Source organism: Penaeus japonicus, unplaced genomic scaffold, assembly GCF_977035675.1.
Source record: "Penaeus japonicus unplaced genomic scaffold, GWHDUDI00000001_assembly GWHDUDI00000032, whole genome shotgun sequence".
In the NCBI taxonomy this organism is placed as follows: domain Eukaryota; kingdom Metazoa; phylum Arthropoda; class Malacostraca; order Decapoda; family Penaeidae; genus Penaeus; species Penaeus japonicus.
Window position 1 is genome coordinate 22,531,744 of NW_028234434.1, and position 17,500 is coordinate 22,549,243.

General features: G+C 35.1%; 2 protein-coding genes across 3 annotated transcripts in view; both read right to left on the reverse strand.

Moving 5' to 3' along the window:
- Nucleotides 1-674: 674 nt before the first annotated feature.
- LOC122257651 (uncharacterized) lies at nucleotides 675-13,812 on the reverse strand. 2 transcript variants are annotated; one of them, XM_086556501.1, is made up of 9 exons: nucleotides 13,708-13,812; nucleotides 10,392-10,534; nucleotides 10,029-10,188; nucleotides 8,559-8,704; nucleotides 7,906-8,091; nucleotides 6,967-7,086; nucleotides 6,535-6,621; nucleotides 6,016-6,154; nucleotides 675-5,737 (listed from the first exon to the last, which is right to left on the reverse strand). In XM_086556501.1, the coding sequence occupies exons 2-9, from the start codon at nucleotides 10,524-10,526 to the stop codon at nucleotides 5,685-5,687; spliced, it is 1,026 nt and encodes a 341-aa protein (XP_086412627.1). In that variant the 5' UTR covers nucleotides 10,527-10,534; nucleotides 13,708-13,812; the 3' UTR covers nucleotides 675-5,684. The 2 variants fall into 2 exon arrangements, with proteins under 2 accessions (XP_086412627.1, XP_086412626.1); XM_086556500.1 differs by lacking the exon at nucleotides 13,708-13,812 and adding an exon at nucleotides 13,182-13,350.
- A 1,881-nt stretch (nucleotides 13,813-15,693) lies between these two features.
- Nucleotides 15,694-17,500, reverse strand: part of LOC122247874 (trehalose transporter 1-like protein) — an 8,832-nt gene continuing 7,025 nt past the window's right edge. Inside the window, exon 3 of the mRNA XM_043007556.2 lies at nucleotides 15,694-17,500. This exon is cut by the window's right edge and continues 48 nt beyond it. Coding sequence (XP_042863490.2) covers nucleotides 16,299-17,500 — 1,202 coding nt within the window. The 3' untranslated portion in view covers nucleotides 15,694-16,298.

Below are 17,500 nucleotides of genomic sequence, written 5' to 3' on the forward strand. Positions count from 1 at the left end.
ACTACAGTCAACGAACATCTAGTTTTGTACAGTGATCAGCTTTTGTCTCAGGATAACACTGCCTGGCCAACAATTGCATCAACAATTGGCACTCATTGCCAGCAGACCCACAACAACTGACGGCACCCATTGTGAATAGAAATAACATCACTGTACAGCACTAAATATTTGTCTAATTATGTATTGCTTTTCAGGACATCTGCTGCATTAGATGACTGAAATATTTTTTGAAATTCTATAGCAACTTTTTTCCTTTTACTTTTCTTAACCACTGATATTTTAGTAAGGATTTTCCTAAACTACTTGATAGATTCATAGTCTTTGAAAATAAATAATTGTTATCCTTTGTCAGTCTTTCTGTCTCTCTTACCGCTTAAATACTCTTTATTTTCCTGTACTTTTCTTCCTTGTGTCTTTAACATGTTAAAACTCTTGTTAAAAGTGTGAATAACTCTATTGATGTCACAAGTTAAAGATGAAACTATTACTTGACAAAAACTGATTATCCCCAACTCATTATCCATTCTTTAGAGTGAAAGATATTGAGCCGTGGATTACACTCAGGCTCTACACCATTTTGCAACATATGCAACAATTCCCTCTATGTCTTCTCACTTATTAAACCGTAGGCATGGTCTCTGGTTACTATTGAAGGGATATAATTAAAACAGTCATGAGGTTATGGTAGAGTTTCATATGATTATTCTGTTATATAAAAGATGAAACATAGAAATATAGAAAAAAAAAATCATGATGAAACTTGAGTATTACACAAAGAATTAACAGAGTGTGTACATTCTTTGAAGCAGAAATCATCAACAAATGTCTGACACATTCAATGACATCAAGCAAATCATATAGAAGGACATAATTCAAATTTAGGGATTATTTAAATTATTTTAAACCTCCTTCATAAGATAATAGAAAAGGTTCTAAGAGGAGGCACAGTAAAGGAAAATGTGTAGTGGTAACACATGTCAACCAATTTCCTGAACTCCAGACAGCCCTAAAAGTTCAATGATTACTTGATTCTTTGTTGCAACTAAATTAATCAAGGCATAAAATACCTAACAAAATAACCCTCACAAAGGTAATAATGGAAAGAAAGAAAGAAAAAAAGAAAGAAAGAGAAAGCATTCCAGAAAATCACGAGAACAAAAAGGAAAAAGGCAATAAAAGAAACAGAGGGCTCTTACTGTACTTCACAAAATAAATATGATAAGAAAATAACCATATTCAATTACACAATTTTAAATACATAAAAATAATATCAACATAGAATCCCAAGTTTCTAAAATAATCTCTTTGGAAGAAAGGAGCAAAAGGGGAACCAATATGCAAGCAAGCAACTATCAAATGCTCCATAATAATGCATTATTATGATCATAAACAAAGGTTATCATATACTGCATTTACAAGAGTTAGGAAGGACCACCAGCACTTTGAGACTAAATCTGTCATCCACCTCTAAATTTATATACCTGAAAGTACCCATTTCTGCAAACACTATGGAAATGGCTGCAAGACTACTGCCTATTAGTACTGGTTCCAAAACTAATAGTGAAGCTGTGAACACTGCTAAATGGCACCCAACACAATCTTGTTCATAGATATTGATATTTAGAAGTGTACTTCTATAGGAACCTCTGGTTGTTTTGTAGCCATTTCCCAAATAATTGCAATAATCAGTACTTTTCAGTAAACAAATGATCAAGTGGAGGACAGCTTCAAAGTATCAATGCACTACAGGTCCTTCCTAACCCCGTTTACAAGTACATATCAAGACATGACTTTATATAAATGTTCTCACCCCATACAAAGACTAGGGTCTGTTCATCCTATATTTCATTAAGGGTGGATATACAAATCCACAAACAAAACCCACAAACAAAAATATAAAGGGCACCCATACAACACACACACACACACAAATGCATTTGCGTCTGGCCTCTTCCCAAGTCCAGAGGAATGTTGGATAGGACATAAAAATGTGGACTTATGTTGGGTACAAGTACTTGAGGGTGAAGCCCATTTTATACATATACCGAATATGTTGTATATGCTAGATGTACTTTAAAAATACTGGAAATGTCTATAATATTTACTTATTTTATTCATCATATATATACTTTTTTATACAAAAATGCAGTATGTCATCCTTGGTAAACGGTAATGATCTCATTAGTAAGATTCACCCCATTTAATAATTACCACTTCAATTTTCGTTGTTGTACTAATGTTTTGTATACGCTAGGAAAATATAAAAAAATATAAAGAAAATATAAACATCATAACTTTAAACACACACACTTGTGCATGAAAGCTTATCTATGAATAATGGTCCAATATATAGCCAAATTCAGCATATTTAGGTCTATATTTTTTATTACTTCTTGCATAAATTCCAAAATTCCTATTAAAGAGCTTTCCAAATACATGGCTACAAACTAAAACAAATTATAAAATCAGAAACACTATTGACTGACTGTCAGTTACATAATATAGCTGGATTACAAAAAAAAGAATCCCTTTGTCAAAAATAACTTTATAGTGCCATTTTTGGAGTACATGTACAGATACAGGTACATCTACTATCAATGGCTTTGTATGTGAGGCCAAGACTTTCCTTGAATTAAATGCATAATGAAGCACTAAACCAGAGCAGGAAATATCGAGTGCTTTTAACCCTTTCCATACCCGAACAAAGTCCTGACGAAGAAGGATTAACAATTACAAATAAACAGGCTTCAAATATAGCCCATTCTTAGAATACATTTTTCTAGACTGATTCTTTTGCAATAGGAATTTCTAGGAATGATTATGGCATTGGATCTGCAAAGTAGCAAAAAACTGCCATGGCTTTCAAAAATTATTCCACTTTGTCGAGTAATTTTTAGAAGTCTAATGTCTGTTTCCTTCTATGCTAATCAGATACTTTGCAGGTATTTCTATCTTGTCTCCTGTAAATATAAATTACTTGAGTTGTAGCAGAAAAAAAACCCAGAATAAATGACAAGATTTGCTGAATAAAAGTGTCATATCTTTATCATAATCATATTTCTAATCTTCATTCAGAAAACTTGGAAATAAAAGATGTACAAAGTGATATGCATACTTGATACATTCAAATCATAAGAAAACTGTAGAAGATTTCGACAGGTGAAGCTTACAATCACCAAGTTATAAACAATTGTTCTACAGTATGTGCAACTGTGCAAAATGACAATAAGTTTTAATTTATCTATATGGTTGTCATTCTGTTACATCACTTGATAGATATGAAAATACAAGGAGGCAGTACATATATATATCTTTATATGAAGCCAATGCATTAAGAAAATAAACAAAATACAGATGATGACATGAAAGCCATAAAAAAATACCCTTGGCAGACCAACATTCAGCTGAAAACATTTGTTTCATATTCATAAGATATACAGAAGAAAAAAGAACCTGACATAGAATTCTCTGGGCAACTGAATTCTGCACAAGGCTATATATGCCAAAATTACCTGTGTGTACATAAAAACACATCAAAATGTGTACATGCATCCCCCCACTAACACCCACACACTGACACTTACTTTCACACACATAACAGACACACATACTCACACACACATACATATAAAAAGAGAGAGAAAAAAAAGATTGTAGATTACTTAATTCTTACAGAATTCTGCAAGTGTTTACAAGGCTTATGAGAGAACTTGTAAGTGAAAGACTGGCTACATCTGTCCAACTGACATTCAATGTTCTTACAACCATTATCAGTTCTGAATGGCTAATCACTAAAGATACGACTCTATCAAAAATAAAATTTAACAGTAAATTTAATTAGCTAAACTCAAATCCATTCAAAAACATCATGATATTGAACTATGCTTTTGCCAGCCTTGTATACACTGCTTAAAAGATCTGTGGTGAAGATTACCATTATTTCCAAGATGAAAATTAAAAATTCAAAAAGCGCAATAGTATAAATTCAAAGCATCATCACACACATTAGCAATGTCAACACCTGAAAGTAAATCCAACAAACAAAGCATCAAATCAATGTCTCTCTACAGTTGTTTCTACTTTTGTTTCCTATTCTAAAATAATGTTTACTCTGCACTCAATCTAAAGTTACAGATTGATCATATAAAACAGATAATCTTGTACTAACCACGTTCTGTCAAATTACTCAAACTAAAAATCAAACTTGATTTTGTTTCCTATCACAAGTCAGGTCTCCGCTAAGAAAACCATCATCTAACAGTGAGTATTATGTAAACGTCCGACCTGCTTTATGGTTTCTCTCTCAATTACCCAACAGACATCCTTCACAGAAGGTATTCATAAGCACATACTGAGTCGTGTTTTTTTTTCGTCTTACTATATATTTTTAAAACAACTCATATCAATATTACAGCATAAAAATATGCAAGGAATGTTATACAGATAGCAAGGTGCATCTTTTACCCTGATGAGACAGACAATTCAGATATCACACAACACTAGATCAGGGTTAAAATTAAAGTCTTATGACAGGTTGACAGGTGTGAATGAATATACATGATATCTTAGAGTATGATATGAGATTAAACTATGAACAATGCATGGTTAGTGTTAATGTGTATTTTCATGGATCACTCTGTGCTTTGTGTTTCATGTACGAGTGTCTGTTCTGAATGTCTCCTGTCCATTGCTTTAAGAAAGATACTTTAAAAATATATTTCCGTGTTAATGACTTAATGAACAGACTGAAAAGAAAAACTTAAATGGATGCATGATTCAAAGCAAACAAGTGCCAGTCAGTGCATATAGATACGACTGTACAATAACCAAAGAGATTATCTGAACCCATGTAAAAATTATGAAGTAGAGTAATTGTGAAAATATATAGTAAGTAAAATAGAATCACTTTCTCTTCTTTTATAAAATCTGCATGAATATATAATGGATTTTGCAAGCAGGGAACAAATGAGTGTGTACGTATAATCCCTTGTGAATCAATATGATAGTGAGTGACTGTGAGTATTAAGAGGTGAGAATACTTGTCCCAAGTATTAATACTCAGTGAATGCAAAGAAGTCTTCTTTGACACAAAATGTTCTTCATTTACCATCTATGTCAATAGATACACATATCTATCTACCTATAGCACCAAGCTACACAACTTTTTATCTCTATTCACAGCTCATAAATATGGTAAAGCAATAGGTGAACTGCGTACCCAGTTCTACAGACCTTAGAGTACATCTATTTAACTGAAACCAGACTAGATCAATATTTTATTTGCAGTATGATTCTACTCAAAATCTAAAAAATCAGATTTAAAATCAATAATTTACAAAAATGTACTACTACTGCCTGCAAAAAACATATTTTACTAAAAAATAGTTCTAAATATATAATTACTATTTTCCTAATTCAGAACACATCTCACTCTATTATATATAAAATCCAAGTTAAAATCTAAGTCAGTATTAGAAATATTCTACATTTTAACATATCTTTAAACTATATTCAAAATAACTCTAATAGATTCTCCCTGCTTACCTTTGAAATTCCCTTATGCCACAATCAATATGAATAATAACATACACATAGCATTATCTTGCAAAGTAATCTTTGCATTTCTCTCACACCATTGGAAACTGTGACCCAAAACATCATAAATATCATTAGCTTATCAATTACTACTGCACCAGGTCTTCTTGAACCCTGACTTCATTCGTCCGTGGAGGGTACACTGGAAAATAAATAAAATTGTGTTTTAGAATATATGCTATCATCATTGAAGATTTTTAATGGTATAAGTGTCTCAAAGCAAACAAAATTGACCTTAACTAGTTTAAGTAAATGGATGACGAGGAAGATGTGAAGGATAAAGGGACTGGATTTTTCATAGTCACATTTCACGATGACTTATTCCTCTTTCTCTACAAATACACAGCTTACTTTCCCCTGACATACTATGGTGAACAAATGGATTAAAACTACTTTAGAATAGAATTCTCGAGACCTTACCCTTTACTTTGAGTCCTAAACCAAAGTTCCTGTAACACTTGACCATAAAAATAATTAGGATCAAATGCACTACTAAGCTCCCTGCGCTGGCTGCATATCGGCACTGAGCAATAATGGTTGCCTCGTGTTTCAGTGCGGTCTGTTGATGAGACAGAAAAATTGTTATTAAGAAATTTGTAAAAATAAAACATATGCATGTACACACACACACACACACACACACACACACACACACACACACACACACACACACGTCAATACATATTTACAGGCATCTGGTGCATACACACATAAATATATTGTTAATGTATAATTATGCATATATACATAAAACACAAAAAGTCATTTGCTGATACACAAATGAAATCTAGATTTTTGAAACATATTAATTTTAAAACTAAGTATTCAGAATTTTTCCACTTTTCTGCTGAAAGCCTGATAGTTAAAAATATATACAAACAATGGAGTGAATCAACAGAAATAAGTTAAGAGAAATAATTGCAAATCATGATCACATACCTGTGTGATGGATAAGATGAGGTAAGCCACATGACTTGGACTGAGAACCATAGCAACACTGAAGAAATATCTGCTCTCTAAACGTAGCTGCAAAAGAACAGAATAAGCACTGTAACAAAGGGTATAAAGTATTTGAATTTGATTTTAAAGCTGTGAAACATTTTCCAGTTGCAGTTAACACTCCTTTCACAATTTATCCTATTCAAAAAACTTATACCAATACTTAAGTAAAGAATGAGAGGTCGTACATATTGAGATACATCCTACAAACCCTAATTCAAAAAGAAACTAACCTCAGAAGTAAAAAGTTTCCTTCACTCTTATTTACAATCTAACAAAGAACAATCCCACATGATGGACTAAATACATAAGATAAAACACATCAACTATGTATATCATAAGCCACAGCCAGGCTTCTGACGTTGCACTCACGGCTAAGTACGCAATGGTCGCCCATGCAAGCAACATTGGAGCCCCTACGGTTACTGTCAGGATTTCCTCAAGGTCAAGCTCGGACAACCTGTGATGCAGGGCCATAATCACCACACTCCCCTGAGGAAAGGATACAAAGGACATGGTCAGGTAACGGATATTCATTGTGAAAATGTTGCAATGAATGAGAATGAATTCCACAAAGCAAGATATGTAATAGATATTTCAATATTTCATCTTCATCAGAAGTATGGATTTTGTTACATGTAAAACCAAAATGTTAATTGCAAGTCTAATCTGGTAATTTCAGAATTACTGATCTTGTAATATTGAAATGGGAATTCCATAGCTTGCTTTTTGGAATCATTAATTCTTTCATACAAATGTTTCATCAGATGTTAAAATGATATCAAACAGATAAGACTGAGTTAGCTAAAGGTTCATTATTATCTGATGTTAAAATAAAATTAGATAGGAAAAAGTAACCTGGTTTGCCAAAACTAGTCAGAATGAATAAATTAAAGATATAAAAAGGATTTTAAAATTAGCACGGAAAACAAAGCACTAAGTGTAGTTTGATAGTTTAATGTTTTGTTAGTTTGTAATATATCTGAATAGTTGAGGAGCAATTCTTTGTTTATTTCCAACTAAGCAAAGTAAGATATTATAAAGATATCACATGAAATTGGTTTACTATGAATCAACCAATCAATGAAGAAGTGTACAATCTGCTTTCCAACAATAAATGATTCAAATTAAATTCTAATTCTGCTAAGATCTTATATCTCCAGAGTGCCAGGTACTTCAAACATATCATGGTTACTCCAACATTTCCACCCAGCATCAACATCCCTTCCTGACAGGTGAGAATGTTGAGTTCACCTTGTCATCTGGAACTAATTTTCCATCAACATAAAAGCAAAAAAATGCAAGACTTACCACAATCTGTATATCAAATAAAATAAGTGTCACTGTTGTAAAAAGAACTCTACACATAGCCTGGATAGAGCTATCGGCCCCAACGGTTCTGAAAATGAGGTTTCCCGACTGCCAGTAGTTGTAGCCGAGGAAGGTGCCGATTGTGCCCAAACTCGTGCCAAATACCAGCGTCAGGATAAGCCGTACCTTTGATTAAGAGAAAAATTTGGAATGGATTCTATCTAAAAATAAAATGGCAGGTGTATCATCTTATACCTATGTATAATTACATTGTGTGAATGATATTCTAATAATTCATACCATATGGGGGTGGAGGGGGAATATATATATATATATATATATATATATATATATATATAGATTTATATATATATATATATATATAATATATATATATATATATATATATATATTATATATATGTATATATTATATATATATATTCATATAATTCACAAATAACAACTACCTATTCATGCACTTCACTATATGATTCATGTCTCCTCTATTATATATGGATAAAACAAATAGAACAAAATCCAAGATTATAAGACATTTACAATCAATAATCTACATCATATTCATATCACATCTGCAACTACATCTGCTCAGTGTTCTATTTTGTTCTAGGAGTAGAAACAAATGATAAATACCAGTTTGAAAGTATCAGAAGTGGAAGATTCCTTGGCATAGTTAATCACAACGTAGACTATCAATATTATGCATGATGCTACAAAAGCAAGGACTTCAAAAGCTTGCTCCCGAAATACCCCATCTACGATGTATATAATACAGAAGGCTGAAAGGATAAAGTTTGCTATTTATTTCTTGTATTGTATTTACATTATTTACATTTTTTTTTTTTCTTGACAAATATTCCAAGTAAAATGATTTTCACTCTTGTATAGTATTCAAATTAAGAACCTTGTTACAGTCACCTCATAAAGGGTGATATTACAAAAAACAGGGAAGAAAAAGAGAAGAGAGAAAAGAAAAGAGAATCATTTTGTATCTTTTACCTAAACCAGTAATTCATTGATAATCATTAAGTAGCCTTCTAATTTCTGTTTAATGGAAAATCTTCAGATCATACTCCTCTTGTCAAATATCACCTTTTCCCCTATGTCTGCCATTTATACCATTAACCTTTCCTCTTTCAAGACCAATATACAACAAAATGATTAACCTAAATATTCAATTACTAGAAATTTACAAAACACCTATTGACAAAAACAACAAAGAAGACATTGCAGTATAATTTAAGCATCAATCATTCTGACTGCTGTGGAAGCAATGAGCGTTAATTAGCATACCTGGAGTTGCCTGTATTGCACAACAAACTGGTTAGCATAATTTGAGACACACAAAACCCAAGGCCTAAAAATAAAAAGGAGAATACCTCGTAGTATCCCCAAGATTAAAAAAGATATATCAACACTTGCATGCTAAGGGTCTAGTAGGAACCATTTTGATAAATATTCACAAAGCAAAAATACTGTGAAGTAAGACCTCAATCTAGGAGAGTTATAGAAGCAATCCATACTATTTGACTTCTTTGAGGCAAGCAGTCAGCACTCTAGACATTGGTTGCATTCCTTGATAATTTGTAATTATTATTAGTGTGCAAATTTTAATTGAATATAGAATCAATCTAAGATGTTAGTCATAACTGTTTTTCATTTCAAACTGAGCTATTTTGTTTTTTTTCAAAGTTAACCCTTTCCCATGGAAACCCCAAAGCGGTTGCAATATTTTGAAATGTTTTAAATAGTAGTGTTCAAATTAAGCAGGCTCTTTCAAGATTTATTTATTAATCCACATATATGGTAATTATCATAAACACAAGTGCTTCAACATACAACACTACATAAGAACCTTTCCCCACTATTCCATAAAACTGAGGTTTCAAGTTGTATACATGTATATTCTCTTGATATCTTCTAGTTTGAAATGTTACATCTAAAAACAGTCTCCTAAATGGGTGTATATCAGCAAACTAACATTCTCCTCAAAATAAGCGATAAGATTGAGAAAATTGAGAAAATTGAGAAAAAGGAGAGGATAAATCATGCTACAAAATATATACAATAAATTGAACATACAATTCTCAAGACGGAACTTACCTGAATGGAAAATGATCAGCATGGCAAACACATAGTCCTGAGATCCTGGACGCAGATAGAAGAGTCTGTATATCGCCATCCCAATTGTTCCTAACGTCGAGAGGAGGCCCCCCACAAGGAGAATCCATTCTAAAATTCGCAGGCTTTGGCATGTTCTTATCTAGAAGAAGCATAACAATAATGATACTAATACTAATAACAATCATAATAAAAAAGTCAATATTAATATGTCTTTATATCTTTCAAAGGTTTAATAAGCTCACTTGGAGGATAAAAAAAAGGGTGAAATAATTGCACATAGAGTAGATTAATCAATAGATCTAACAAAAACTAAGAAAAAATAATCATTATTTAAACAAGTACATTTCCAAACACTGTAGTCCGCATGGCCTGGGACCGCGGTATTCCAAGGTCTTCGAAAGTTATAGGTCTCTCTTGTCCCCATTCCGGCTGCTGTCCATAATTTGGTGCAAAGAGACTGCTTCCTTGTGCTGTCATTATGCAGGCTGCAAATCAGATATTAGAGATCATTAGCAAAATTTGAAGACCATTCATTAAAGGTGATATTTATGATCACCTATTAGCCAGTTTATGGAATAACCTTAGGAAATATCCTGCAGTATATGGACCCTCTAAATGGGTAAAGGTCTTACAATCTGGTGTCACACTGGGTAGGGGAACGGACCTTTCCCCAGTAATGTCCTCCTCTGATGCAAGTCTACCTCTACAAGAGCTCAAACGGGATCTCTGTCCAGAAGGCCAGCTAAATCATTCCACTTCTGAGAGCCTTGATACAGTGAATGCATTAATAGCTGTCTTATCAAGATCGTAGAACAGTACTGTTGTATATTGAAACAAGAAATAACAATGGAATACTTGGAATGTACATGACATTCCAGTATCCTCTATGGTTGCAATTTTCAACTAAATTTTGTCTATAGTCACAAAGATCATAATCATTATCCACAAATGACAGTACAATCTGCACAGTTTTCCTTGTATGTTACTAATGTTGAGTCAAACAACTTATCAATACTATACTACTCAATCTACCTTTTATTCAACAACCCTGATGTTGCAAAGAGTGAAGAATTATAATGTAAAAGATGGATTACAACAGCATGAGTAACAATCCCTCTAGTCATCATGGCAAGGAACCCATAAGACCTCTTGAATCTTAGTCCTCTTGGTTACACATTCTTCACATTTGCATCGATGATTAAGGTGAATCAAATAGGTATATCATACCAATACAGTGATAGTGGAAACTTATGATTATAAATGAGATGATTATGCCTTTCATATACCACTCATCATGCATTAGCAACAATCTTGGTTTCATTGGTTGGATAGGCAGAATGAAGAGCACAGAATCAAATTACATATACTCATTCATTAATATCACTGTAAACCAAAAGAATATCATGGACCAGGTGACTAACATGGCCCCTGGATTTCAGATCTCATGTAGTAAGGGGATCTCTTGGTGACTTTACTGTATTCATAAAAACATGATTATCTTCCAAAACAGAAAGGGACTGTGTAGAATTTTAATGATAATGGCTGACCCTTTCACCAATTCAATGCATTTTTTTCAATATCATTACCCTCTTTATTTTAAGGATATGTTAAATTTAAATATTAAATTGATTACTATAAATCTATGAACACAATTCATGCCATGCATACCAGTAAAGCTGCCACCACAACCAAGGTGTGTTAACACCATGCTTATGCCCCTCTAGAAGAGTCAAGAAAATTTCCTCCATATCTATATACTCTGGCAAGATAGAGCATGGACTGTTTCTTTATTTGATGATAAAACATCTATAAGTTCTATCTTACCAGAAGTTTTGGAGGTTATCTGGCCTTTTTCCAGAGTGGCAATTGCTTAAGACTATACCCCTCAAATTACCATCCTTATCATCCTTATTGCCAGTTTCTACTGACCAAAACTACTTTAATGGCACTGTATAAATCAGATGCAGTCCTTCAACACCAAATTCACTAGTATTAGAGATGTGCAGCTTCTGTAATGAGTTAATCAATGAGTCAAATACCTGAAAGCCATGGTTGCTACTTTCCTGAATCTGCCAAATTACTATCATTATAACATGTTTTTTACAGAAAAGAATGTGGAATCAATAACTTGATAAAATCCAAAGACTTTTTGTCTATGACATTTCTACGGCAAACTGATTTTTTAAAATCTAATATAGAAATGTGTTATTCACAGTAGCTTTTTCAACCTTCACTGATAAACAATTGTCTGATGTGTTTTAATTTTGCCTGAATTGCAATTGTTTGGAAAAGAGCCATCTATCAGAAAATAAATATCTGTCTATAGATGATCAATGAAAAATAATCCTTAATTGAAAGAGCTATCATTATCCAGGACTATTTCATGTTCCATATTGTTTAGGATATTGAAAATTTTTGAGTAATCAAGGCAATTTGAAATTAATGTTTGCATAGTGGAGACACAAAGGCATTTAATGAATTGGATAAAGTGCAGGATATACATTGATAATACAGAATATACATTAACCCATTCACGCCGGTTGACTTGCCATCTTGTTCAGTGGTTTTTGGGTCAGACACCTAGTGCTCACAAAATCCAAGACGTTAGCTATCCTCGAATACCCCAGAATTTAGAGCGAATAGAGAATGGTAAGATGCACCCAGGAGGTTTGTCACCCAATAAAGAATCAATCCTAACTCTATCCTACCAGAATATAAATATAGAGAATATTGGCTGACTTTTTCACAGTGCACCCCTTGCAGATGAGTCAGAGAATCACATCACGTCCATTTTCATTTTATAATCAAGCAGAACTATCAATTTCATAAATTCTGTGGCCCTTCAACCCTCTGATTACCTCTAAGTCTTTCAAGTTTGTGGTAAGGAGAGAGGGAGGGGGGGGAGTGGGTTACTAACTCTCAAATTAATGGCTTTTGACTCTCTTTCCAGCATTTTCGAATGTTAGATCAGCACACAGTTTATACTATCTATACAATCCCTCGAAAACAAAAACGAAAAAAAAAAACATAAACTCACATATGGAAGAGAGTAACAGAAAGCCACCGAGAAAGTTTCTCTTCCGTGGAGACAAAACTAATCTCTCAACTCTTCCTTTCAGTTCTGTGACTCACCTGATGATTCAACCCCTTATTTCGATTGATAATTCGACGCTCTAACTCCTTGCATAAACTTCTATTGCATTTCGCAGCGTCTAAAACTAAGTATTTGAAGGCAATCTTGGAAATAAAAGTTTGTCGGGCCTTTCCGCCACAGAAATATATTATTATTGTTGTGATGGGCGTGTTTACATCACGAGCGTTCGTCTATCTCGCATGCAGTATGCGAATTCACGTATGCAGTCCGCGTTCGTGGTTCTAATTTTGATATTTTTGGACATATGGATATTAAATATTGGTTTCATGCATAGGAAATGTATCATGGCATTTTTGACGAGTTGTTCTATGTTGGATGATAATGGTGGGGGAGCTAGTATTATGTTTGAAAATGTACATGATTATTTTCGAAAGCGGGCTATAGCATATTACCTTTACTTAGTTATTATCATGGTACACTCAGATCGATTATGATAAACAAAATGAACATAAAAAAAATATTCACATATATATGACAACAGCAGGAAAAATAAAAAAAACTTACCGGGAAAACAGTGGAGATAAGAAGGCAGAAACTGAAATGGCCGGTTCCTCCTTACGCGAAAGAAGTGAACTGACTCTTATGCTTCATAGGGAGGGAAGGATGTCAAGGATTCTCTCCCAGTCAGGATGACGTGAAGACCGTATGTGTCCTTGGGTTTTGCGAGAGAGAGAAAGAAGGGTGATGCGAGGAAAGGAGGAAGGAGGAGGAACAGCAGGAGGAGGAGGAGGAGGAGGAGTAGGAGGAGAGGGAGGAGTAGGGGAAGGGGGAGGGGGAGGAAGAGGAGTAGGGGGAGGGGGAGGAGGAGGAGGAGGAGGAGGCGGGAGAGGAGGAGGAAGGAGGGATAATAATGATAAGAAGCTGAAGGAGGAGATGGAGGAGGAGGAAGAGGAAAGGGATAAAAGACAAGACAAAAAAACGTAGAAGAAGATAAAGAAGCAAAGAAAAATTAAAAGAAGAATAACACGAAAAACAAAAGGACCCCCCCTCCCTCAAAAAAAAAAATAATAATAATAAATCAAACTAAACAAATAGACCGATAAATAAAAAAGAAAGAGAAGAGAAAGGATTAGAAGAATAATTAGAACAAGGTGAACACCAGTAAGCAAAACACACTCACCACCAAAAGCACACAGTCCAAATTGCAGAGACGTAGCGACTATATAAGGTTAGTAGTCGGCAGTGTTTACCTATAGTCTGGTGAGAACGTCGCTGAAAATGACTTTGCATTTATTGAAGGGGTAAAGAGGGATGCAACTCTTTCATTAAGGCTTAAAGTGTTCGTTCTGGCGTGCTGTATGCAAATTTGTTGAATAAAATCGGATTTGCTTAGTTAATGATAATCAGCTGAATCGATTTAATTTAAGATATTGAATTGGTAATTTTGGTTAACTTTGTATGGGCTCATTGTGACAAATATCAGTGAATTCACAAACTTTCAGGAAGAAAATCATTTGAAATAAGACACTCCCTTAACTAAGAGGGTACTTTCTTTCCCTGATTTTTACTAAAAGGACACTTTTGCTAAAGGGAGGGACTCATGCATCCTGACTTACCCTCCCTTGTTGCTTTGTGGAACTATTTATTTATTTATATTATTTTTCTAATTTTGATAATGTTGACGAGGGCCAATATTTATTGAACAAGGCAAGTACGTCGTGGATGTTATAAGGAAACTCATTTACAATAAATTCAATGGTCTATTACATCACGCAGTACTTCCATGTAGGCTTTCTCGGCCATATCTCCTCCTCCACCAATGGGCGTGGCCAGAACTCTCTGCCGACTGACGTCATTTCTGGTTCGTAATTCTTTGGTATATTATGTGTATTGCGAACTCATGATTTTCACTTGTTTCTTTGTGTGTGTGGTTTTTGTTTTATATGCTCTATTTTATTGTGTTATTAGCAGTGACGGATTAGAAAAAAATGGTTTATGGGTTCAAGTGTTTGTTAATGAAATATGTATACAACTGATATAAGAGTATAATAAATATAGCTGTATTATAATAATTGATATGTCAAGTTTAAATGAGTAATCATTGGCAATGAAAAAACATTTTATTTGAAAAGATAATAAATTAAATTCAGTAAAATATTAGATGAAACATTTCAATTGCACCAATGGGACATACAATTCAGAAGAATATTAGAACTAAATGAAAATAATAATAATAATAATAATAATCACTAGTTATACTTTAACACAAAGCAGTATTGTTACACGATATTTAGCCTTTAATATCAGGCCACAGGATTAAGATTCAACTTTTGTCCCTGCATTAAGAAGATAGAGTATAGCAGAGTTATTTCTTCCCATAATCATCCTTGAGACATAACAGTCGAAACAGTACGATAATGATAAAAAAAGAAAAAAAAATACAATACAGAAAACAACACACTAGGAAGAAATCACACCTTTGCTATGTTTACAATCAATATATTTCTCAAAGAAATGTACACCTTTGATAGGATAAATGAAAGAACATTCTAGACTCAGTTATGTGAGTATATTCATAATAGATTTTAAATATCGCTATTTAGAACTATCACAGATTACTAATTCGGCACGCAAGACCAGTCATAATCTTTGGTTAAATACTGTTTCAAACAGAGAGACATTTAGCCATAAACAGACACATGACTTGCGGAAAGGCCTACAACGAAATGTGTTCTAAAGCAGTTAAAACATTATTGATAATATTACAAGATAAAGGAAAAGAACAACATGCACATATAATATTCTCACGCACTTCAGTTCAACGAAATAGTTTATCAGACGCAAAAATATAAAAATAAAGTGTATTATTGATACTTTGTAACTATGACATGTAAATCTTGAAACCTTTTCATTACAATTTGTCGATATTAAATTAGGTGAATATTTAAAAACAAATTACGTGAAGCACTTGTGGTCTATAAGTAGTGTAAAGATTGGGAGTTGACACTGTGCTGTCGTTTGTTGTGAATAGGTTTCCAGGTTTGCTTGCAATAGTCTTTCATCTTTATTGAACAACAACAAATAACAAAGAAAACATAAGCGCATTAACAATAATTAAGAGCTATACTTATTAATCTCCAAAAAGACACAACTCACTAGCTTTTCGAAACTTTTTCTATCTGCGAAATGTCGGTTCGTTTTCTCTGCGCTCGGAAGAAGTCGTCGATCTGTTCCAAGGAAAGTCCGCGGGTTTCAGGTACCGAAAGCGCAACCACAGCCGCCATCAGGAGACACGACCCCGCGTACAGCCAGAAGACCCCGTGCTCTCCGATGGTGGCAACGCTGGCGGGGAAGGAGTGGGCGGTGGCGAACATCCCCAAGAAGAAGAAGAGGTACATGAAGGCGGCGCCCACGGCTCTGATGCTGGTGGGAAGAAGCTCTCCCCGAAGGAGGCATGTGGCCGCTTCCAGGGCGCACACGAGGGGCATGTAAATTAAGAGTATCGTGAGGGGCAACCACGTCACGTGGCTGAGGTCGGCGCCTTGGTTCTGCAAGTAGAAATACACCCCGAGGACCGTCAGGCACACGGAGCACGCGAGACACGTTACCAAAACGATGCTCTTCCGACCCACGCGGTCCACCAGGAGAAGGTAGCCGATGGTTCCCACGACGCGGATGCCTCCCACCAACATGGCGCTCGTGTAGGCATTTACACCTGTATTGGAGGACTGTAGGATTGTCACGACGTACGTGGCAATGGTTATGTTGCCAGTGAACTGCAAGATGAACATGAGGAAGGTGAGCAGCACCAGACGCCGACTCACAGATGGTTCCCTCATCAGTCGCAGTTGGTCCATGGTGCCCATTGTGCTGCTGGATGTTCGCTCGATTTGTTCGGTGATGGTGCTGAGCTCCGAGCGGACGTCGTAGCGCGGACCTCGGTAGAACTTGAGCGCTTTATGGGCCTCCTCCAGACGCCCTCGAGTAACCAGCCATCGAGGGGAGTTAGGCAGGAAGAGGAGGCCGACGAAGGGAGGAATGGCCGTCACAAAGCCACAGACGAGGCTTACGTGACGCCAGGACAACCCAGTGCTTCCAACGACGTAAGCAAAAAGGAAGCCAAGCTGCCTGGCTGTGTCGATGAAGCCAGAAAACCGACCTCGCACTGAGGTATGGGCCACTTCTACCACGTAATTACTGGCTGCAGCCCCAGAAAGTCCTTGGGCGACCCCGAGTAGCGTGCGTGCTACCTGCACCATCCACACCGCAGGAGAAAAGGCGAGAGCTAACCACAGCACTAGGGATAAGGGCATAGCTAGCAGCAGTGTCACACGCTGACCCAAGCGCAGGTTGAACA

Bases quoted from the DNA above. Each gene is read 5' to 3' on its own strand.
- LOC122257651 (XM_086556501.1), bottom strand. From the start codon at position 10,526: ATGACAGCACAAGGAAGCAGTCTCTTTGCACCAAATTATGGACAGCAG. The intron at 8,092-8,558 runs GTATTTATCATT...TCTTAATCAAAG, and splicing joins CTTCTGATACTTTCAAACTG to GTACGGCTTATCCTGACGCT. The intron at 7,087-7,905 runs GTAAGTCTTGCA...TCCTTTCCTCAG, and splicing joins TATTTGATATACAGATTGTG to GGGAGTGTGGTGATTATGGC.